Raw genomic sequence first — 24347 nt, 5'->3', positions numbered from 1 at the left:
CTTGTGAGCTGGGCACAGGTCTACCAATTCCATTGTATCATACTCTCCCAAGCGCTTAGTACAGTGCTCCGCATGCAGTGAGAGTTCCATAAATACCATTGATGATAAGGCAAGTGAGTCGGGGTAATGCACTCATCTCCCCATTTTCTGTACGGGTGGAGAGGAGGAGCAGGTCATTGGAATCCACAGCAGCAGTTTGCCGGGTCTTTTCCTTCTTCCTTCAGTCTGAAAGGATGGACGATCAATCAGTCAATCAATCAGTCAGTGGTACTTATTGAGAACTTCCTGGGTACGGAGCACTAGACTAATGGTTTGACGATATAGAAAAGAATCTCTCTTCTCACTCGGTTATGAGGAAATGCCAAGAAAATGAAGGAATAGTAGAACAAGGATTAAAAAAACTGAAAATTCATGAAGTGACTCTAATTTGTTTTTTACCTTTCTGCCATTGTAGGCAGTTGTTCGGGGAATTAGAGATTTCATTTGTTTCCTTTGGACTTCTGAAAGTTGCCCCGGTTCCTCCGGTCCCCACGAGAAGCAGCGTGGCTTAGTGGCTAGATCACGGGCCCGAGAGTCAGAAGTACTTCGGTTCTAATCCCAAGTCCGCCGTGTGTCGGCTGCTAGGCCTTGGGCAAGTCACCTCGCTTCTCTGGGCCTCGGTTACCTCATCTATAAAATGGGGTTAATAAAGTGAGCCCCAAGTTGGGACAGGGACTGTGTCTAACCTGATGAACTTGCATCTACTCCGGCTTTTAGAACAGCGTCTGGCACATAGTACATAATAAGTCCCATTATTATTATTATTATTATTATTATTGTATTTTGTTGCATTAAATGGAAATGTTTCATCCTGAGGCTCATTAGCCTCTAGAGATCCACTCTGATCAAACTGATTCCCCTCCCAGCAGCGTTGGCAGTAGTCATAGTTTTCTGCAGGAGAGCTGGTGGCCCCCTTCCCCTGCCCAGAAATGCTGTATTCCTGCCGGCCAGAGAGGATCACATTGACGTGGGCGACGCGGTGCTAGTCAGTTTGGCTTAGTAGCAGCATGGATTAGAAAGGTCTTCTAGTCTGAAGGGCAACACTGTAACTCTTCTGATGTCAGTGAGTCAGTCAGTCGTGTTCACTGAGCATTTAATGTGTGTTGAACACTGTACTAAGTTCTTGGGAAAATACAATAAAACAATAAAAAGACACATTTTCTGCCCACAATGAGCAGTGCCGCCTTAAAATAAAAAGGGAGCTCCATTCTAACCGAAGCAGTTGGCTAAACTGAGAAAGAAGGGAAGGATTTGGGGTTTTCTTTTTAGTTTTTCAAGAAATCAACATCAGTGGTATTTTCTGAGTGCTTCCCGTGTACAGAGCACTGTACTAAGTGCTTGGGAGAGGACAACTGAGCAGAGTTGGTAGACACATTCCCTACCCTCCCAGTCTCCCCTCCCTCACCTCATTCTGACCCGTCTTGTGGTGATGTTCAAGCTAGAGGTCACCTGAGCTCAGAATAATCAATCGATCGATTGCATTTATTGAGCACTTACTGTGTACAGACCACTGTGCGAAGGACTTGGTAGAGGCAGCGTGGCCTAGTGGAAAGAGCACAGATCTGAGTTCTAATCCCAGCTCCACCGCTTGTCTGCTGTGTGTCGTTAGGCAAGTCACTTAACGTCTTTGTGCCTCAGTTACCTCTCGTCTGTAGAACGGGGATTCCCTCCTCCCTAGTTTGTGAGCCCCATGTGGGACAGGGACTGTATCCAACCTAATTATCTAACCCAGCACTTAGAATAGGGCTTGCCACATAGTAAGCACTCAACAGATACCGTAATTAAGCAGAGTTGGTAGATATGACCTTACAGTCTAGAGAGGGAGACAGGCATTAATATAAATAAATCATTTCTAGATCTGTACATATGTGCTGTGGAACTGAGGGTGGTAGGCAAATTTCAGATTCCCGTTTCGGCCATTCACCGCCTTACCCAACAGCAGATTAATTTAGCTCCTTAATCCGAGTGGATTGTGATCTTGAACAAGATGGGGAGGAAACACAACGTTTATTAAACGCTTGGGATGCACGAAGCACTGTTACTAAGCATTGGGGAAAATGCGTGGTAATTAATTAATACGGAGGGGTTACCCCATCAGAAGCTCCCGGCCTAAAGTGGGGGAGGACAGAAACAAAAGAGAAAGGATGACCGCTATCCCACCCCAAGTAGCCGCTGTTAAGAATCGTAGCAGGAGAGGATGGAATCACGGAATCTCCTCTGCCTACATGCTAGGACTAGTCTCCCAGATGGAAAACGTAGCACTCGATCTAATCTGAAGGCCAAGAAAACAGAGCCTAGATCATTTAAAGTGAAATCAGCGTAACGTCTCCTTTCCTTCAAGGAGAGGACGGTCTGAAGAGTGGTAGCCCAGATTCTAGCTTTCTTAGCATTCTTCTTGAAGAAAACAGTAGGATTTTACAACCCAGAAAGCATCGGTTTATGAGGCTGTGTAGTGACTCACAAGGGAACACTGTTCAATGGGGCTTCAAAGTAATTCAGCTTTGGCGTTAACTGCTGCTCCAGCCACATGTAATATAGCCTGTATCTCTTTAAAGAGGATTAGCCCGAGCTCACCGGGAGCATTCATCGCTGGATTTCATGTAAAGTAGAATATGCTAATGAAATGTTAATGTCTACAGCAAACATTGCATGATATTGTAAACCCTCAAACTAAAGGCCATCCCTCCGCTGGAAGTCTAAGTTTCTCATAGGAGATAAAGAAAACGTGGCATACACGTTTTTACATACGGACTCTAACTCAAAATTCTTATATATAGCTCTATGGATGCTGATATATACACACACACACATATACACAAAGAATATTCTTTTACGCCAAATGAAGTTGAGTTTATTCCCTTTCAGCTAAGAAACATTTAGCCATCCTCCCAAAAGCCACTAGATTAATATCCAACAGTGAATATTTAAAAGTGATTAAAAAAAACTTGAGAGGAAAGGAATAATATCTTTATTTTTATTCACTTTATCTTGATGATTTAAATTGTAGATAATTATTCTCACTCCGACTTAAAATGCTTTGGGTTTCTGTTCTGCTTTTCAGCTTGCATTAGTGTCCATTTGTCCAATTTCAAGAATGTGGTATCTTTATTATAGTTCTCTGAGGTATGGGTTGTGCTGCCTCCTGGGAAACCATTGTAAATGTGAATCAATTTGTGATGACAAAATGCCCAGTTTTCATCTCGAGGCATAGTTAAGGTTAAAGTAAAGTGATTCTTTTAATGTCTCTGTTGCAAACCATATGTTTTTAGCAATGAGAACCTGACTCCTTTCTATATTGTACTTACGACTTTTCCGTACGGCCTGGCGCAACGTATTCGAACAAGTGAATGGGAAATGGGGTATACATTTTAAATCTACTTCCCAGAGGGATCATTTAGCTTTTGCAATAGAAGATTTAAAACACCAAAAGGTCCCTTTCTCAATGGGTGGAAAATGAAGAGCCAAGCCAGGGCATGGATCAGTGTTTCGCCAGCTTGATTTCTAGAGCGTGAGCTTTCATTAGTTATCATCATTTTCATCGCACTCAGCTCAGGAGCTGGAGTTTTTCTTGTTTTTCTGTTGGTCAGTTTTGGGTGTGGGTGGGTGGGTGGGTGTGTGTGCTCACGCACGCCGGTGTGGGTGTGGGTTTTTCTATCTCCGTTTTGAAGGGCTAGTCTCTGTAGACATGGAGGAATGGTAATACATATTCATGGAAGACAGCGTTTTCCAGTCCCTGTTAACATTGACAAAGACTTAGCTGTTTCACACAGCAAGCTGACTGGAATTGTGTGTGAGAGGCTGCCTGACCAGATTAGTGCAAACATCAAGCTTACTCCTCAGTCCTTAGACCTCCCCTTCCTAACAATTTCCCCAATTGTCATTTGTGACAAGGCTGTCATGAGGTGATGGCTTCTTTTGGCCATTTCCAGATAAAGATAATTTCCTTAACTTCCATTTTATTTGACAACAAGCAGTTTGGGAGAGAAAGGAAGCCGCTTCAGTAGTTTATGGATTAGGGTTTTTGTCACTTCAAAGGCATCTTTGATCTAAAAATATGTGCTGTACCAAATTCATTATGTCTTTTCCTTAAAGCGCTTTTAAATTTATTGATCTTCTCCTCAATTATTCCTTTTTTACACCCAATAATGATGTGTGAGATGGCAGAGTTGAGAAGGGGGGTGGGGGAAATGCAGACAAAATGGTCACTCTTGAGGTCATTAGGAGAGGCCAACAACAGGTGCTTTTGTTCTGCTAGGACCCATTCGGAAACATCCAAGATATGGGAGAAGGATCAAATTACCAAGAGGCAAAACTACATTTTGGACATACAAGTGTGCCCAAGATGAGGCTGGAACTATTTCGCACTTTTCCCTACCAACCCTGGTCCATCTGGGGAGCAGGCCAGAACCAGTCATGTTAAAACTTGGCTGTGAAATGACGAGCGACTTCTCTTCTGCAGGTATCCAGTTTGACTTTCCCGGCAGCAATTCTCGAGTTGCTGGTCGGAGACAAAACTTTGGGTAGCTGCTCCTGAATCAGAGCGGCTGACAGATGCGATTTTCTTTAAAAGATAAAAAGTTCACCTCCCTGTAAATTTGGAGATCAAATCTTTTCTTTGATTCTCCTCCCTATTTGGTGGCTGTAAGAACTCCAACATTTGCTGCCAGCCTCTACTGCTTCTGGGAGCCGTAGAAATGAACTGCACAATCAATCCATTGATTGATCAGTGGTGTTTATGGAGTGCTTACTGCATGCACAGCACATCGTACTAAGCGCTTGGGAGAGTAAAACAGAGTTGGTAGAAAACGTTCCCTGCCCATAAAGAGTTCACAGTCTAGAGGGAGAGGCAGGCATTCTAGTTTGGAAAAGGAATACACAACTGTCAGCACAACAGTAGAGTTTCAGAGGCAGTGAAATCTGCTTTCAAATGATAGATCTTTTTTCGAGTCATGAAAACCTGGCAATGAGATATTGTCTACTTCTTTGAGTTAACTCTTTGCGGGGGACTTGGGAGGTGTAGAGGTGTAAGAAGCAGCATGGCTTAGTGGTAAGGGCATAAGCCTGGGAGTCAGAGAACCTGGGTTCTAATTCTGACACCACCAATTGTTTGCTATGTGACCATGGGCAAGTTCCTTGACTTCTCTGGGCCTCATTTTCCTCAACTGTAAAACAGGGTTTCAATACCTGCTCTCCTGTTGCTTAGACCATAAGCACCAATGCGGGGCCCGGACTGTGTCCGACCTGATTAGCTTGTGTCTACCCCACTGCTCAGAACAGCAGAGAAGCAAGTCACTTAACTTCCCTGTGCCTCAGTTTCCTTATCTGTAAAATGAGGATTAATAAATACTGGGATCCCCATGTGGGACAGGACCGTGTTCCACCTGATTAACTCGTATCTACCCCAGTGCTTAGTACAGTGCCTGGCCTATAGTAAGGGTTTAACGAATACCATAAAAACAAACAAAAAAACCCAACTTGTCAGGTTTAGGAACCTCAATCCACTGAATTGGTGTGTAATCTTGGCAGTTTGCAAATTTCCCCAGATTCCACAGCAGTTCTCTTTAACAGGAAACCTTTAGTAAAGAAATGTGGTCATATTCTTTCTGTGAAAAGGGGAAGTGCAACAACTTGGGACAGCAACAGGGCTATGGAAAGTGTTTTGGCGGCGGGAGAGGGGGTTGTTTTATTTTTTCACGGATGACTAAAGCCTTCCCTCCCCGTATCTGAGACACTTCCATGCCAGAGCACACGATCTCCCCCAGCTGAGGAGAGGTGCGTCTCCAGGCCATCCATAACTACTTCTCCTCATCAAGTCTCAGAACATTCAAGACGATAATGCTCATCCCTGTCGAATGGCCCTGGATCCTGGAGCACGGCATAACGGATTGAGCACGAGCCTGGGAGTCAGAAGGCCATGGGTTTTCATCCCGCCTCCACCACTTGTCTGCTGCGTGACCTTGGGCAAGTCACTTTGCTTCTCTGTGCTTCAGTTACCTCAGCTGTAAAATGGGGATTGAGACTGAGCCCCACGGGGGACAGGGACTGTGTCGACCTGATTTGCTTGTATCCACCCTAGCGCTTAGAACAGTGCCTGGCACATAGTAAGCACTTAATAAACACCACAGATATTTATTGATTCGGAGCCCAGAGGACGAGGAGGGGGATGCCCTCTCCTCCGGTAAAAGTCGGCTATATCACCCGTAGGGATGGTGGGCGGGCAGATGGTGGAACGAGGAGGGCAAATGGCTTGTAAGCAGAGTGCGGATAATATTGCTCGCCCTCTCACTGCTGTGGGCCCAGCCTGATCCCATTTCCAAACGCAAACACTGTCGCTTCAGCTTGGGCTAGGTGGCTGTGCTGGGGTCTCTTCCCCTCCGCCCTCCACCACCCCCACCCCACCCCCACCCTTTTGTTTTTCTGCCTGTTAATTGGCTGAGACCACCAGAATTCGGAGGACCCAGATGTCACTGATAGTTTGCCTAGGGAGCACATTCATGCCCATCTGTTGCCGTCTAGAAGGCTGTTCATATATCCACAAGGCCTTCATTTAATTCTTGTCAGAAAGTAATGTAAATCCAGTTTACCTCTGAGGTCGCAGCCGAGATTTATGCCAATGAGCCCCCTGCAATTTACACACACTGTAGTTGTATAGGATGAAAAGAAAGCCTTTCATGTTGGTGCATATTAACAAGAAAGCCTGCCTTAGGAGAGGCTTTTTGATCGAGGGTTCCCCTTATTCTATCTAATACTCCAGTGCCAGTTGGTATGCCCAGCTTTACAAAAAGAAAACATCTCATCTTTAAACCGGAGAAGCAAAAGAGAAAGAGAAATCCTAGCGAATGACACCGCCCTATCTTTTATTATCTGTTATCAAGCAAACTTTCCATGCAGTGGTCGGGTCGGATAGAGGATGGCAGGGGGTAGAATTAGTGGAAACACACGCAAGAATCAGGAGCATTCGGAAAGATGCCGTTGTCCCCAGAGGACTATAATAGTAAGGCCGACCAGTTGAAATGTTTTTTTGTTTCGTTTTGGTTTGAAATCTCCCTCAGTGTGTTACTTTTCCATGTGGGTGAAATTCAGGAATGCCCTATTTTCTTTAGAAAAGGTATGTTCGTTGCAGAAAAAGCTTCGGAAGTAGAGGAGGGCAGGATTGAAGGGGGAAGGGATATACAGAATATGGTGTTTATTAAAAATAGTTGCTGCATGAGAATCTATAACGCCTTCCAATTGGGCATTTCTCCTCGTGCATATGGGGACTTAGTCCCAGTTTTCAGTGTTAAAAATTTTGAGTCAATAGTCCTGATGATCCATCTTATATTACAAAAAGAGATTTCCACTCAAGACCAATCAAAATGGGGCTGGGATTATGTAACAATCTAGACATCTATGTGAATTATATCTGAATATGCCTAGGTATTTCTGAATTGCCAGGTTTTTATTTATAGTATGCCGTAATAACAGTTGAAGCAACTGGTTTTAATACCTCTCCGTCTCCAAGTGAACTGAAGAACAACATGTGAACATGTGTGTTTTCTATAACCAGTTAATTTCCCAAATTTGTTGTTCTTCTGGTGTTTTGAGAAGATCTTTGGGGGAGGCATGTTTCTGAGTGGTGTATAATCCCCATATGGAAATCGGTGGCTTCATCCTATTGCTTAATATATACATTCAAGGAGGCTACAATTCCATCAAATACGGCCATCTCAAACCAGGATGGTGCCAGTTGAGTAGCTTTAGAACGATAACAGAAGGTCAGAGCTCCCCCCTGCTCTTCAGAGTTAATCGAGACCACCTCATGTTATTTGCTGTCTTCACAGCAGATTATCTCATGTAATCAGTGATTGATTTGGTTCCTGGATTTAAAATGAGTTATTCTGATATCACTGCACACATGGGCTCCAGACCTGCATTATCTTCTCTACTGAAGAAAATATGTTGGACAGAATACATTGGTTTACTTGGTGTGTGCATAAATGTGCATGCGTGTGTATGTCTGAATGTGTACATGTATAAAGGGGGAAAGGCTCCCCCCTTATAACTTGTACTCCAGCTACGAGCAGGGTCGCATATCACCATTTCCTCTCCTATGTGTTTAGGGTGTATTTGGGGAAACTCTCAGGAGTTTATAAGAAGATGTGTAAAGACACCCCCTCAAGCGCTCAGTACAGCGTTTTGCACACAGTGAGTACTCAATAAATACGAATGAAAGGATGAACGAATGAATCAATGAACTATATTCTCTTATGGAGACAAAGAGTTTCCCCTATCCAATAGCTTCATGGGCTTGATATGGGTTTTTTGACTTCTGACTGAATCAAGTGCTAATAGAGAACGATTCAAATTGTCTTTGGCTATGAGGAAGGGGAGTGTAGTTAGCATGGAAATTGACACGTCCACAAGTAATGTTGCACTTAGAGTAATTAAAAATGTTTATTTAATAGGTAAGACCACCATGGCCATAAATAACAGCCCCATTTCTCAGCTGACTGCATTGAGCTGCTAGCGAATGATCCTGGGAGGAGGTTGATTTGCTTCCTGTCAGGATTAATCCATAAAGGCAATCTCCACATGGAAGTCATCAGTTCTTTTCTTTCCCTTCATTGGTCCCACTGGAATTGTGGCGGAGCCTGCATACGATCAAAATTAGGATCATTGTTTTCTCCAGGAAAAAAGAAAAATCTCACTGCGAGTTTGTAGTTTACAGCTTTAAAACTGGGGAATCTATTTCTGGGCAACCAGAACTGAGAAAAGACTGTATTTATTTTTGTTAAAGCACAGATGACTGCTTTTCAGTGAGATTTAATTATGGAGTTTGTTTTACTACGATGCTCAGGGTACAAGGTGATTGAAAGCGTACAGAACTGGAAATCAAAAAACCTAAAACCAATTCCTGACAGGACCCCTGATGCACTGATTTACTTTGGGAAAGTCATTTTACCTTTTTTTTTTTTTGTATTTGTTAAGTGCTTTCTATGTGCTAGGCACTGTACTAAGCACTGGGGTAGATGCAAAATAATCAGGTTGAACACAGTCCATGCCCCTTGTGGGGTTCACGTTCTTAATCCCCATTTTTACAGACAAGGTGACTGAGGCACAGAGAAGTTAAGTGACTTATCCAAGGTCACACAGCAGACAGGTGGCCGAGCTGGGATTAGAAGCCAGGTCCTCTGACTCTCAAGTGCTCTTTCCACTAGGCCATGCTGCTTTTGACTCTTTCCAACTGTAAACTGAGGAGAACCTGCCATCTTCCTCCCAAAAGTAGTGAGGTGAGTAATTGAAGTACTGTATTTAGAGTTCTTCCAACTCACAGAAAAATAGCACAATGTAGAGTCAAAGCATTACCTTTTTTAATAAGTTCCAAAACTACGTCCAGAATATTGCAGTACATCGAAGAATCGGTGAATTGAAAGATACTCATTTCTTTGGCACTAGATGGTGTTAGGGCTAAGTTAATATATGATATTTAGCTAGCTGGCTTTCTTGCATAATATTTCTATTCTTTTGCAGATACTACAGATTTCTTCCCCTGGGTGAAAACAAATACAACAAATGCCCATTCAAATTTTTATTGTCGATTTTTGATGTTCTTTCACCCCTGGTATTTATTGAGCATTGACGGTGTGTAGAGTACTGTACTAGGCATGTGGGAAAGTACAACAGGAGCAGAACACATGGCCTCTGCAAATCAAAAAATCGATAAATCTTGCCCCGAGAGCATGATGCTGGGGATCTGGGCCACACTTCCCCACTCCTCGCTGCCCTGTCCTGGCTCAAAGGTCTCCTTTCCCTCTGAGGTGAGAAGCAGCGTGGCCTAGTAGTTAGAGTTCAAATCTGGCTTCTAATCCCGTCTCCGCCACTTGTCGGCTGTGTGACTGTGGGCAAGTCACTTAACTTCTCTGTGCCTCAGTTCCCTCATCTGTAAAATGGGGATTAAGACTGTGAGCCCCACGTGGGACGACCTGATTCCCCTGTGTCTACCCCAGCGCTTAGAACAGTGCTCGGCACATAGTAAGCGCTTAACAAATACCAACATTATTATTATTATTATTAAAGTCAGCCAGTCAGTCCATCGTATTTATTGAGCGCTTACTGTGTGCAGAGCACTCTACTAGGCACTTGTACTAAACAGTAGTGCTTATGGGATCTGGACCCAAGTTCATAGGTGACCCAGAAGAGAGGGACAAGAGAATAAGGATGTAAAAGACTAGTCAGGGAAGGCTTCTAAGAGGAAATATGACTTTCGTAGGGTTTAGAAGATGGAGGGGGATAGTGGACTTTCTGATAAGAAGGGAGGAGTTTCACAAGCATTTTCTTCCCTCTTCTCCCACTCTCCCCAACCTCGAGGGAACAATCACCTCAACGACGGCCCCCTTCCCATCAGTCTGGAAGCAGTTAAATAGCCTGAGATGGTCCAAGATCCTACCCACCCCCACAAAACTCACCAGGCATCTTTGAGGTAATCCAGAACTACCATAGATTTAAGGATGGCAAATCTGAGCTGCCAGGAAAGAGCCAGGCCGCAATGTCTTTACAAGCCCTGGGGATTATATTCTTTTGTCTATGGAGGCACCCCTGCCTCCAAAATGTGTTCCCTTGTGAACAGAGAAGTTAAGTGACTTATCCAAGCGCTACCCCAGCGCTTCGAACAGTGCTCGGCACATAGTAAGCGCTTAACAAATACCAACATTATTATTATTATTCTCCATACCTCACTTACCTCTTCTGTAAAATGGAGATTAAGCCCCACATGGGACCCGCTTAGCTTGTATCTTTCCCAGTGCTTAGTACAGTGCCTGGCATATAGTAAGAGCATAATAAATGCAGTTAAAACTAGTGTCGGGGCTGGATTCTAACAGGGAAGGTTCTAGTTAGGTAGTGGAGGAGTTGGGGACCTGAATCTTCAACCCAGGGTGGCGGGATAGGAGCTCCTTCCCCGCCAGCACTTCCCAATCCACCGATTTTCCAACGCACCTAGGGATGTAACCCAATGGGTTCCAAGCAAGTCATGGACGGGTGATAGTTTGTGCCAGTGCTGATGGGATTCTGCAGCTCAACTCAGCCTCAGATCCTTCTTTCAGACCCCAGACAGCCCTTCATCCCCCTCTTCGGAAGGATGGTGCTATTTAAATGGCATATGATCTGAAGGGGAAAAATGTAGTTATAAAGTTCTAAAATTGTTTCGGTTTGCCTTCACATTAGGAAGTTGAGAATGGCCACCACTGTCCCTGTCCTGCCTCTTCCACTTTTCTAGTCCAGGCTTCCCTGTTCCTGCAGGTTTTCTGGACCCTCCCCCTTCAAAGAAGGGGGCTCAGGGAATGATGGATCTCTGCCTCCCCCTCCTTTTCCTTCACCACCTGCTCTCTTCTCTGCCAGGCCCCAGCTCCCTGACTTGCAGCAGCTGAGGGGGAGTGGGGAGCAGGGGGGTGCCCTGAGAGGTGAAGTTTGCAGTCACAGAGGGCTCAGGGCTCGGTTGATTAGGAGCTGTGATCAGGAGTGCAGGGAAACCATGAGCACCAGGAGGATGGATGAACTAGAGGTGGGGGAGGCAAATTCAGGGAGAAGAAGAGAGGGGTTTGGAGGAGATTGGGGGTGCTCACTGTGGGAGCAGACCCCCCTCCTGAGAGGTGACTGTCTACCAAGCACACCTACATTCGAGTGTGGGTTCGTCCATGTCGAGGCCAATCCACTCGTTGGTACTCTCCCAAGTGCTTAGTACCAGTGCTCTGCACAAAGTAAGTGCTCACTAAATATGATTGTATTGTGACTGACACAAAACTGCACAGGTGAGGGTCAGCTCTCCCTCCCTCTCTCCAGCCTCATGTTCCCCTGGACACCCCCAGTCCAGGCAGCTGCGTTTGCTCCTTAAAAAAGGGAAAAGAAGCCCCTACTTTGAAATAATTTGAACGGGAACAGGTGCCCCAGGACTTATTTTTTTCCCGATGCCCCATTCCAGACCAGCTGGCTTCTTCCACCGCCCGGGACAATCCCAAGGAAGAATAGTCTGCGTATCACGTAGCCCCTGTAAAGGCCTGAAAACATCCACTTCGAACAGGGTCCTTAGCCAAACTACCTGATGAAACTTGGATAAAGTAGTGCAGCTTTGCAAGCTGCCATGAAGCAAAAGTAGTACTGATGAGAGAGACAGAGACAGAGAGATGGGGAGACAGAGAGGGAGTCAAAGAGAAAGCACAACACCAGATCTTCAAAGAAATCATCAAGCAAAAACTAATTCCATTTTCTATGGAGAAGGCTTTTTCTATAAGACCACATATATTCAGTAAAATTCTGTCATAATATTTAAATCAATTAATCAAGAGTATTTGTTGAGTGCATACTGTGTGCAGCACATCGTCAAAGTGGTTGGGAGAGTTCAGTAGAATAAGTAGGCAAAATCTCTGCCCTCAAGGAGCTTACAACATATCCTGGGGAACAGACTCTAAAATAAATTACTGGTAAGAGGAATCAATAGAGGTTCCCAGTAGTGGAAATGTGGGCAGAAACTTGGCTCCAGCAAAAGGAAACATCCCAGAACAGTTGTTTGGGTTTGGAAATTACCAATTCTGTTCTATTGTACTCTCCCAAGCGCCTAGTGCAGTAAGCACAGAGTAAGTGCTCAGTAAATACCGCTGATTAATTGATTGGTGTATTGGTAGAGGTGGCTCTTCCAGCCAGCGGTTGGTGGCCCCCCTGCCCCCATGGGCCCAGGCTAGGGATGAGAAGCAGTGCCCAGCCCCGATATCTCTTTTCATTCATTCATTTGTTATTCAGTCGTATGTATTGAGGGCTTACCGTGTGCAGAGCACTTTACTAAGCATTTGGGAGAGTACAATATAACAATAAACAAACACATTCCCTTCCTACAACAAGCTTACAGTCTAGAGGGGGAGACAGAGATTAATATACATAAATAAATGAATAAATGACAGATGTGCACATTAGTGCTGTGGGGCTGGGAGGGGGGATGAATAAAGGGAGCAAGTCAGGGCGATATCTCTTGGTCTCCATCTCTTGGTCACCAGAAGCCAGTGGGGATGGGAATTCATTCATTCAGTCGTATTTATTGAGCACTTACTGTGTGCAGAGCACTGTACTAAGCACTTGGAATGTACAATTTGGCAACAGATAGTTGGAGCTACCCACTCACCCACTCACTCGACCCCTTGCCCTCTGCTAGCAGGAAGCCTCCCCCAGCCCAGTCCAAGAACCCACAGGAGCGACCCAGGCCCTTCCCGTGGTGGCGAGCTAACCTTGGGCCTGCCCCACTCCCACACATGACCCCCTCTTGCTGCTGTCTCTGGTGGGAATATTCCAGTGAGAACATTCGTCGACTCTCAGCTCTGGCTCACCCTCAGTTGCTAAGACACATTTTCTGGGTCATCCTCCGGATCTGTGGCCGTGAATATGATTATCTGTGCTCTGCTCTTCACCCTCCTGAAGACCAAGTCGGGGATATTTTGCCCGAGCTGCCCATGCAGATGCCCCCCGTAAAGTTCCCAATCCCACAGCTTGGCGGTCCCGGGAAGTGCCGTGCCGTTTGTCGGGGGGCCGGCAGGAGGCTCGTGCCAAAGCCCGTCGATTTCCCCGTGACGGGCTCATTCTGTGCAGATCACACAACCACACATGGTGTATCTGTTTGATTTCAGACCAGGGGTGTGAACTGCCAATCTGCACCATCCAAACCCTTCCCCCCCTACCCCTTTGACATTATAAGGGGAAAAGTGAGAGGTTCTGAGTAAGGAACAGGAGTGTTAAGTGTTGGAGCGAGGCAGCAGAGGGAAGTTTCAGTTTGTCTTTAATACTGCAGACTCTTCTTTCCTTCCAGACACTTTGCAGCCCCATTGCCTGACATCCCACCACGGGAGCAGCTGAGTGACTGGAGGAAAAAGAACAAAGAAGCCAACAGGGATTTATCAGTCCAGCAGAGTACAGATTACAGAGGTTTTTTGCTTTTTTTTTTTGAAAGAGAAAACTCTTGTCTTTCTCCTTAAAAAAGTGATTCCTTAAATTCTCTGGAGTGGGATAACTACTCAGCAATAAGCTGTAAACCATGGGATGAATTAGGGAGCGTTTTCCCTGATTGCATTTCACAAGGGAACACATTTTGGAGGCAGGGGTGCCTCCATAGACAAAAGAATATAATCCCCAGGGCTTGTAAAGACATTGCGGCCTGGCTCTTTCCTGGCAGCTCAGATTTGCCATCCTTAAATCTATGGTAGTTCTGGATTACCTCAAAGATGCCTGGTGAGTTTTGTGGGGGTGGGTAGGATCTTGGACCATCTCAGGCTATTTAACTGCTTCCAGACTGATGGGAAGGGGGCCGTCGTTGAGGTGATTGTTCCCTCGAGGTTGGGGAGAGTGGGAGAAGAGGGAAGAAAATGCTTGTGAAACTCCTCCCTTCTTATCAGAAAGTCCACTATCCCCCTCCATCTTCTAAACCCTACGAAAGTCATATTTCCTCTTAGAAGCCTTCCCTGACTAGTCTTTTACATCCTTATTCTCTTGTCCCTCTCTTCTGGGTCACCTATGAACTTGGGTCCAGATCCCTTAAGCACTACTGTTTAATACAAGTGCCTAGTAGAGTGCTCTGCACACAGTAAGCGCTCAATAAATACGATGGACTGACTGGCTGACTTTAATAATAATAATAATAATAATAATGTTGGTATTTGTTAAGCGCTTACTATGTGCCGAGCACTGTTCTAAGCGCTGGGGTAGACACAGGGGAAACAGGTCGTCCCACGTGGGGCTCACAGTCTTAATCCCCATTTTACAGATGAGGGAACTGAGGCACAGAGAAGTTAAGTGACTTGCCCAAAGTCACACAGCAGACAAGTGGCCGAGCCGGGATTCGAACCCATGAACTCTGACTCCAAAGCCCGTGCTCTTTCCACTGAGCCACGCTGCTTCTCTAATACTTTGATACTCACCTCTCTCCAGCCCCTCAGCAGTTATGTAACTATCTTTATACTCTGCTGCTTCCACTATATATAGTTAATTTTAATGTCTGTCTTCCCCAAGTAGATTGTGAAGTCATTCCGGGGCAGGAATTGTGCCTACCCATCACTTTGTACTCTCCCAAGTGCTTAGCACAGTGCCATACACATAGTAAACACTCAACAAATACCATCGATTGATTGACCAGGCCCTTGAAGTGCCGCCGAAACCACTAGAACCTGTTCCAACGCAAAGGCCCTCTCGTCCCTTCCTCTTCTCCTCGTACTCCACCCCACCATCCCTCTGGGATCGGCTATCCCAGGCCCAACTTGAACCCTTTTGAGTGTAAGCTTATTGTGGACAGGCAGCAAATCTACCAACTCTGTTATATTATACTGTCCCAAGCACTTAGTACATTGTCCGGCACACAGTAAGCGTTCCATCAATACCACTGATTGATTGATTGATTCACTGATTAAGTGCCTCAGGATGCAAGACTGCCTGGAAACTCAAGGGGGCCCAGGTTGTTGCCCCAGGCCTCATTTTGATTTCCGGGTGATTTGCCCTTCTCTTCTACTTCACAGTGCCGGCTGACTTTCGGCAAAAAAATACCTGCACGATGGCACAGACGTTGGGAGCCGTTCCCATCTAAGCAAGTAAACTGCTTCTTATACGGTAGCAGGAGGAAATAGCAGTCGGGAAGAAGGAAGTGGGGATTTCCTGATCTTGGTTTTGTGGGTTGTTTTCATTCTCGTTCATTTATAAGCAAGATGGCAAACAGTCCATCTAGGCTCCTAGTTGTTCCTGTTTCAGAGCTTCAGATTCTTCCCCTTTTCAGCCATGCGTCACTCTTACAAGTTGTCCCTGTAGGTGGTGCCCTTTGCTTTAAGAAGACCTAGGTGACACTTTCCTCACCAGAACAAATTCCACGCATTAGGTGTCAAAAATGAGGCTTTTTGTAGGAAGGTTTGTAGGAAAACTAACTTGACTCCTGTGTGTCCTAATCAATCAATCAGTCAATCCTATTTGTTGAGCACTTGACTGTGTGCGGAGCACTGGACTAAGTGCTTGGCAGAGTATAATATACCAATATAACAGACACATTCCCACATCACGAGGATCCAGTTTTCAAGAGGGTTTTATAGCTGGCGATGGAGAAGCCACGAAGTTTCAACCTCTCATGATGATGATGGTATTTGTTAGGCGCTTACTGTGGGTCAAGCACTATTCTAAGCTCTGGGGTAGATACAAGCTCATCAGGTTGGACACAGTCCCTGTCCCGCGTGGGGCTCACATTATTAACCCCATTTTACAGATGAGGTAACTGAGGCACAGAGACATGGCAGAGCTGAGATTAGAACCCAGGTCCTTCTGACTCCCAGGCCCATGCTCTATCCTTTAGGCCATGCTGCTTTAAATCTCTCTTGCCCTCTTGTGCTGTCGCTTCAAAGAATCAATCAATCAGTTATTCGATGGTATTTATTGAAGGCTTACTGGCTGCACTAAACTCTTGGGAGAGAACGATGCTATAGGTATTGAGAAATACATTCCCTGCCCACAAGGAATCTAGAGGGGGAGACAGACATTAACATAAAGTATGACTATGTACATAAGTGCCTTGGAGCTGAAGTTGGGGTGAATGTCAAGTGCTTCAAGGGTGAAGATCCAACTGCCCAGGCAACATAGAAGGGAGAGGGGGTAGAGGAAATGAGGGCTTAGTAGGGGAAGGTCTCTTGGAGGAGATGTAATTTTTTAATAGGACTTTGAAGGTGGGGAGAGCGGTGGTCTGTCGGGTATAAAAAGGGAGGGAGTTCCAGGCCAGAGGAGAATGGGGGCGAGAGGTCGGTGCTGGGATAGATGAATCAAGGTACAACATGTAGATTGGCATTAGGGGAGTGAGGTGTGAGGGCTGAGTTGTAGTAGGAAATCAGAGAGGTATGGTGTGGGGGAAAGATGATTGAATGCTTCAAAGTCAACGGTAAGCAGTTTTGTTTGATGTAAAAGTGGATACCCAACCACTGAAAGTTCTTGAGCCGTGGGGAGGCATGGACTGAACAGTTTTTTAGAAAAATGATCCAGATAGCAGTATGAAGTAAAGGCTGGAGTGGGGAGAAACAGGAGACCGGGAGGTCAAGGAAGAGGCTGATGCTGTAATCGAGGTGGGAAATGATCAGGACTTGGATCAGCGTAATAACGGTCTGGATGGAGAGCAAGGGGCAGATTTGGGCGATACGGAGGGCAGATTTTGGTGATATGGTGAAGGCAGACCCAACAGGATTTGGCAAAAGATTGAATATGCAGATTGAATAGGAGAGATGAATCAAGGATAACACCAAGGTTATGGACTTATGAGACAGAAGGACCTGGGTTCTAATTCCAGCTCCACCCCATGTCTTCTGTGCGATCTTAGGCAAGTCATTTAACTTCTCTGGGCCTCAGTTCCCCCGACCGTAAATTGAGAATTAAAAACTGTGAGACAGACATGAATTAAAGACATGGACTTTGTCCAACCTGATTCACTTGTCTTTCCCCCGACGCTTAGTATAGCACCTCACTCAGAGTAAACACTTAACAAATAGCACAAAATCGGAGAGTGGTGATGTTATCTACGGTGATAGGAAATTCAGGGCGAAGACAGGATTTGTGAAGGACGACGGGAAGTTCTGTTTTAGATATGTTTAGTTTGAGGTTCTGGTGGGACATCCAAGTAGAGATAGCAGGAGGAAATACAGGGACGTTGACGAGCAGGGACGAGATTACAGGGACGGAGAGAGGTCAGGGGCTGGAGAGGTAGATTTGGGAATCATCCACATAGAGATGGTAGTTGAACCTTGGGGAAACAATGAGTTCCCCAAAAGTGTAGGTGTAGATGGAGAGTAGAAGGGGGCTCAGAACCGAGTCTTGAGGGATTCCCACAGTTAGAGGTTATAGGGCAAAAGAGACAGAGATGGAGCCAACAGAGATATAGGAGAAGTTACCCAGAGAGGGCAACGTGAGTGAAGCAAGGTTAATCAATAAATCGATGGATCGATCCTATTTCTTGGGCACTTACAGTGTGTAGAGTACTGTACTAAGCACTTGGGAGTGTATACATAATTTAACAGACACATTCCCTGCGTACAACGAGCTTGCTGTCTAGATGGGGAGACGGACGTTAATATAAATAAATTAAGGATATGTGTGTAAGTGCCATGGGGCTCAGGAAGGGGTGAGTAAAGGGAGCAAATCAGAGCAACGCAGAAGGGAATGGGAGAAAAATAAATGAGGGCTTAGTCGGGGAAGGACTCTTGAAGGAGATGTGCCTTCAAGAAAGCTTTGAAGGTGAGGAAAGTTGTTTCAAGCAGAAGGGAATGGCAAGAAGCGAATGCCTCACAATGACAGTAGTCTTGCAATGTTGCAGTGTTCTCCTTCCCATAAAATGGCATTGTAGGCTATTTCCAGTTCTCTGGTTCCTCTGTGAGGGGGGAAATAATCAGTCTTTGAGGTCTGTGCTTGTGCCTTGATTGTCAGGACCTCTGAATTCTAACCCCAGATCCAATTTCCTCACTGTGTGCTTTGGGCGACTCACTTCACTTCCATGTGTCTTAGTTTCTCAAACCCATGAACAGGGATAGTAACATCTGATTCCCAAGACAGTGGCAGAGTGGAATGATGTTAGTAAAGACTTCAGGATCTGCTGAAGAAAGTTGGTGCTGCCTCAGCACTCAAAGGATCATTTCTCTTGGAGTCCAGGGCACAAGAGAGCATGTTTCTGTAGGTGGGATGTGGGAAGGTAAGTGGGTCCATCAGGGGCAGCAGGCTAAAACCATCATGTCCAACTAACCCCAAGACCAAATGGTGAGAACGGCTTCTCTTAACTTGCACGTTCCTCGGGGATCGTCTATGTTTCTCCTTACCAACAGAGTCAAATCAGGTGATGTAGCCCTCAGATGTCACTGCCCCCCACCTCCACCCCGATGGGATAGGAAGGTCACTGGAGCCATGGCGAGTTCATTAATAATAAGAAGAAGAAAAAGAATGGTACTTGTTAATCGCTTACTATGTGGCAAGCACTGTTCTAATGATGCAAGTTAAATGATGCAAGTTAATGAGGTTGGACACAGTCCCTGTCCATCATGGGGTTCACACTCTTATCCCCGTTTTACAGATGAGGTCACTGAGGCCCAGAGAAGTGAAATGACTTGCCCAAGATCACACAGCAGACATGTGGTGGAGCTGAGATTAGAACCTAGATCCTGTGACTCCCAGGCCTGTGCTCTATCCACTAAGCCCGTTGCTTCCCCAGTGATGGCCTTTTCCTTTGCTTCCCTCCCTTCCAGAGACTGACGGATAACCTGTCCGTGACCCCTGAACGACCGAACAATTACATTTACTTGCTCATTAGCGTTTAGGCGACAGACTGAGCCACACAGTGGGGGAGAAGGAGGAAGGGCTGAAGGGGGATGAATCGGAAGGGAAGGGCGAGAGATCTGACATCCAGAAATCCTTTATTCTCTCCCCGCTTTGCACGATGGACCCATGAGAGGCTTTCAGGACCCCCATCTTGTCCCATGGGGAAGAAATTCATTTTCTATTAAAGGGTCAACTCTAGCTCAACTCCATTTCACCGAATCATTTCCTTTGGACCAACTCTCAGCTATCCGGATTAATGGCAGAGAGGAGTCAAGAGGATCAGTGAAATTCCTTAGTAATCCCCAAACCTAACTTTTGTCTCTTTCTGGCCAATAGTTTCAACTTCCTGGTAATAATACCGTTCGTATTTATTAAACGCTTACTTAGTGTCAGGCACGGTACTAATTACCGGGGTAGAAGCAAGATAATTAGGTTGGACATGGTCCCTGCTCCATATGGGACTCACGGTCCAAGTGGGAGCCAGAAGAGGAATGAATCTCCATTTTACAGATGTGGAAACCGAGGCCCAGGGAAGTTAAGGGACTTCCCCAAGGTCACACAGCAGGCCAGGGGGAGAAGCAGCATGACCTAGTGGATGGAACACGGGCCTGGGACTTAGAAGGATCTGGATTCTAATCCTCATTCTGCCACTTTTATTTTTTATGGTATTCCTTAAACATTTACTATGTGTCAAACACTGTTCTAAGCTCTGGGATAGGTACAAGTTAATTAGGTTGGACACAGTCCCTGTCCCGCATGAGGCTCACAGTCTAAGCAGAAGGAAGAACAGGTATCCTATTTTACAGTTGAGGAAACTGAGGCACAGAGAAGTTAAATCACTTGTCCAAGGTCACAAAGCAAGCAATCGGCAGAGCCAGGATTAAAACCCAGTGTCCTTCTGACTCCCAGGCCTGAGCTCTATTCACTAGGCCGCGGGGCAACGGAGGAGTCTGTTAATCTGCCTAATGAAACTTTCTAAATGAGTGTCCGTTCGTGGAATTGAGGGTGAGAGACAGTTTGTTCTATCTGGCATTTGTTCACTCGTGACACCAAAGCAGGGCCTCACAGAGTGACCCCCGCAAGTTTCCCTGAGATGGGGAAATGGGGGTACCAGGAAGGTCTATCTTTTAGCCCTCTGGTCTTTGGACTGGAGATTTCCATCTGCCCTTGCAAATCTCGGTCCTCACTCTTCCCAATTCCCACTGCATAGACTGTTGCAGTAGGGAAAATCAGCAGCAAGTCATGAGACATGGAAACCCTTGGTGTTTCCTTCACAGTTTCTACCTGAATTTCAGATACGCTGTCAAAGTACTTCCTTCAAGCCGCAGGAGCTATACGCAGCGGGTCTTTTATAAAAACACTGCAGCCGGACAAAGACGAAAGAGAAAAGAGACAGATGGGTCAGAGTAGTGGAAACCCTCTCCGCAGTGGTGGTCAGAGCTTTCGGTAGGCCTGCCCACTCACTCTGCTGCTGGAAACCGGGTGGTTATGATTCAAAGCCACAGCTTTTTCCCCTTTTCCACTCCTAGTATCTCTGAGGCGTTTCCCTCCCGCCACCGCCGCCCCCCCCCCAAACCCCTTGACAGAGACCCTCCAGTAATTTCACACACTCCTCTAATAAAGTCCTCTGAGGCTGTCATGTATTTTCATGTGTTCCCCCTATTATCTCTCCCTGCTTGAGCCTCAGAGATAATTGATGATGCTTTAGTTAATCATCTCCCCCCCTTTTGTTCACCAGGTACCTCAGCCTCGAAGGGGCTCCCTTTAGGGAGAATCTGTGTCTTCTCCCGGGTAATTGATCACCGTGCACCCAGGGACATCCGATTCAGAGGAGAAGGGGAGTGATCATCATGAATAATCAAACCACCGTGGCCGGGCTGCTGCAGGAGTGCAGGCAAGCGCTGGCCGGGCTCTCATCAGAGACGAAGGATGCGTCCGAGGGAGACAAGAGGGAGTACCAGCGGTGCAGAGGTGAGGTACCGATGCGAGACCCCAGGAGAGGGCCAGCAGGTCCCCTCGCCAATCCCCGGCCAGAGTGACACGTTCTCAGCCCTGCCCTATTTTTCTCCCCCCTCCCCACCCCCCGGCAGATGAGCGTCTCGGGATGACTAGATCTCTGGGGCATGAATAGGACATGGGCCGTAGGCCGGGAGGGGAAGAAGCCCACTTTGTTGCAGTGAATTGCTGTCAGTTCTCATTTTAGGCTCCAGTAAACACGAGGCTGGAAGGAACAGTTTAGTTCAGGAAGAAACAATGGGCCCAAGTTTGCCGGCGCACATAATTTTCAATTATGAAAAAGAATTGAAGCAACTTCTAAACGGTGCCACTCGTTTACCTTTTCTTCACCCAGGAGTTTGCGCCTCCGATCGAAGTTGCCCACGGTTCCAGGGAGTGCATCGGGTCACTGACCCAGTTGCCCGTTTAGGGAAGATATTTATACGGGGCCTTTAGCGGGGGTGCAGATAACAACTACAGTTGTGAAGTGACCAGTTGCTGAGAAGTGCTAGTTCGTGAGACGCACGTGACGTTCGTGCCATGAGGAGATTAGAATGGTTACTGAGAGATTAACACCGGTTGAAGCCTCACCCGGGTTTTCAGTTTCCGTTCACGTTGGACTCTCCGGAAAAGTTTCCGTCCTGAATGGGTTAGAAAGAGAATTCTTTTTGAACCAACTTCTGAGCAGCATCCCCACATTATCTTGGATTTTCCTCACCTTGAGCTATTATTTTCCTTTTATTGTTTTTATTATCACTGAGAGAATTTCATTAGGGGGTTTCCCAAACACAGTGATTCCTGAAAGGCAAGTTTTTCTCCTGTTGTACTGGAAAATAAAGATAGAGGTCCCCATGTGGGGAGATATTTATGTGGGTGCAATTGCAAATTTTTGCAACTGGATCTCTTTCACCCTAACTCTTTCTAGAGGTTCATTCGTGACCTATCATCCGGACTCCTTAAAAAATCAACCTGCTGAATCACGACTAACTCACACACTTTCAATGCGCTACATCTCGTTATTACTCGTCCAGAAGCATCAGTCGTGATCTGACTCTTATCTAAAGTGCACCTTTTGTTCTGTGGCCCTGCAGTCAGAAGTAGTCAAATCTCTACTCTTTTGGTTCCAGCTCCCTTGGACTTCAAGCGCCTACTCCAGAAACAGGGCAGGGTAGTCTGTTGTCGATACTAAAGATAGTTTCTCTCTTGTCCTTTTTACTGCACTGAATGCTTTGTCTCCTCTCTACAAATTCCTTTAAGCTTTGTGATCTCCCTTTAGAGAAGACCTGAACCCTAATCAGGTATCCCTTTCTTCTTCTTCTCTTTGCCCCTCCCGCCTTAGAATGGAAGGAATAATCAGTTTAGTTCCAGATAAGGCAAATCAGTGCTTTATAATCGCTAAATTAGACATGGCCCTTCAGGTAAGCGGCTTCAGGAAATGAGTGATCAGTGGGGAGAGTGAAGCTTCTTCTCTGGCTGGAAACCACTGCCCTGGGCTGGTGGAATCAAACAAACCCCAAGCCCGGCTCCTGAGCCGGTGACAATCATATTGATAACTAATCCTAAGGGCTGCTGGGAAGAGAGTGCCACCGGAGGGCACGGATTTGCGGGTCGATTGGACGGATTCACGTCTCAGATCTTCTTTCCTCTGGCAGGTGGTTTGGGAGCAGCACTGACAGACAATTTATACGAGTACTGATGTCACCAAGCTCACACGCGTTTACCCCCCGAATGGCGTTAGTATAGAGTCACTTATGGCAGCAGTTTGAGCCAAGAGGATTCACTGAAAACTGCCGTTTGCATTCGTCTTTTTCTTCCCTCACCATCAGCTTTTTTAAAAAAAAAATGACATTTGTTAAGCACCTTACTATGTGCCAGACCTTGTAGTGAGCGCTGGGATAGATGCAAGCTATTCGTGTTGGACACAGTTCATTTCCCACATGGGCCTCACAGTCTTAATCTCCATTTTACAGATGAGGTCACTGAGGCACAGAGAAATGAAGTGACTCGCTCTAGGTCACAGAGCAGACAAGTAGTAGAGTTGGGATTAGGTCGCAGGTCCTTCAGACTCCCAGGCCTGTGCTCTATTCACTAGGCCATGCTGCTTCTCTAAAGTCTTTTCCTCAGATTTTGTCTTTATCAGCATGAGCGGGGTGGGGGAGGATTTCCCTGGTCTTTTTCCCCACACCAGATGAAACAGGAACTCAGAGCTAAATATAAATCTGCGAAAGGATTTTCAGGGGGGAGATTTTTCATTTAACTGTTTTCCAATATGCTTTGAACTCAATTTTCCCCAACTCAGAAGCCAAGCTATAATCTTGAGTTTGACTTTCCAACAGATGGTGTTTCTTTCGGGATGTTTTTTTTTTTTTTTAACATATCCACCAAAATTGCTATTACCCAGGTGCATGATGAAATTTTCAGATTCTCCCCATACAACCAAGTGTTGGCATTCACCTCACATTAGATGAGTGCCGTGCTCACAGTGGGTGTTCAGTAAATCTTTTGTTGATTCTGAAATATCGAGTAAAGTAGTTGTGCTGTAAGGAAAAGAAAATTCTAAACATAATGCCAGTGGCCCCTGCTACTCACCAGCCCCAGAGGCAAAGAGGCTTGTGGGGGAAGAGGGAGTGTTGGCTAGTTCTTCCTGGGCGCACAATCCCATGGGCACACATCACCTGACACACAACCTCCCAGGCACACAGTCTCCCAGGCACATAACTCAGGCACATAACCCTCCAGTCACTCAGCCCCTGAGGCACAAACCCCCCATGACACACAACCCCCTAGGCACACAGCCCCACAACCCCCCCAACCAACTCCCAGGCACATAACTCCCCAGGTACACAACCCCTCAGACACACAGCCCCTCAGGCATTCAGACACACAACTCCCGGGGCACACAGTCCCCTGGATACACAGCACACACCCCCCCCAGGGACATAGCCCCTGACACACAACTCCCAGGTCACATAGCTCCCTAGACA

The 24347-nt window shown here is 46.1% G+C and overlaps 1 protein-coding gene across 3 annotated transcripts in view; it reads left to right on the top strand.

Moving 5' to 3' along the window:
• The window catches only part of ALPK1 (alpha kinase 1), a 102796-nt gene that overhangs the window by 14282 nt on the left and 64167 nt on the right, over positions 1-24347 (top strand). Inside the window, exons 3-5 of one of the 3 annotated variants that reach the window (XM_029076353.2) lie at positions 8139-8223; positions 13865-13980; positions 21107-21339. In XM_029076353.2, the coding sequence (XP_028932186.1) occupies positions 21219-21339 (121 nt within the window). In that variant the 5' untranslated portion in view covers positions 8139-8223; positions 13865-13980; positions 21107-21218. The remainder of the gene's footprint in view (positions 1-8138; positions 8224-13864; positions 13981-21106; positions 21340-24347) is intronic. The other 2 variants (XM_039913811.1, XM_001507300.5) reach the window with 2 other exon arrangements.

This window comes from Ornithorhynchus anatinus, chromosome 12, assembly GCF_004115215.2.
Source record: "Ornithorhynchus anatinus isolate Pmale09 chromosome 12, mOrnAna1.pri.v4, whole genome shotgun sequence".
NCBI classification, from domain to species: Eukaryota; Metazoa; Chordata; class Mammalia; order Monotremata; family Ornithorhynchidae; genus Ornithorhynchus; species Ornithorhynchus anatinus.
The sequence above is the reverse complement of the archived record's forward strand: the minus strand, read 5'-3'. Positions and strand labels throughout refer to the sequence as shown.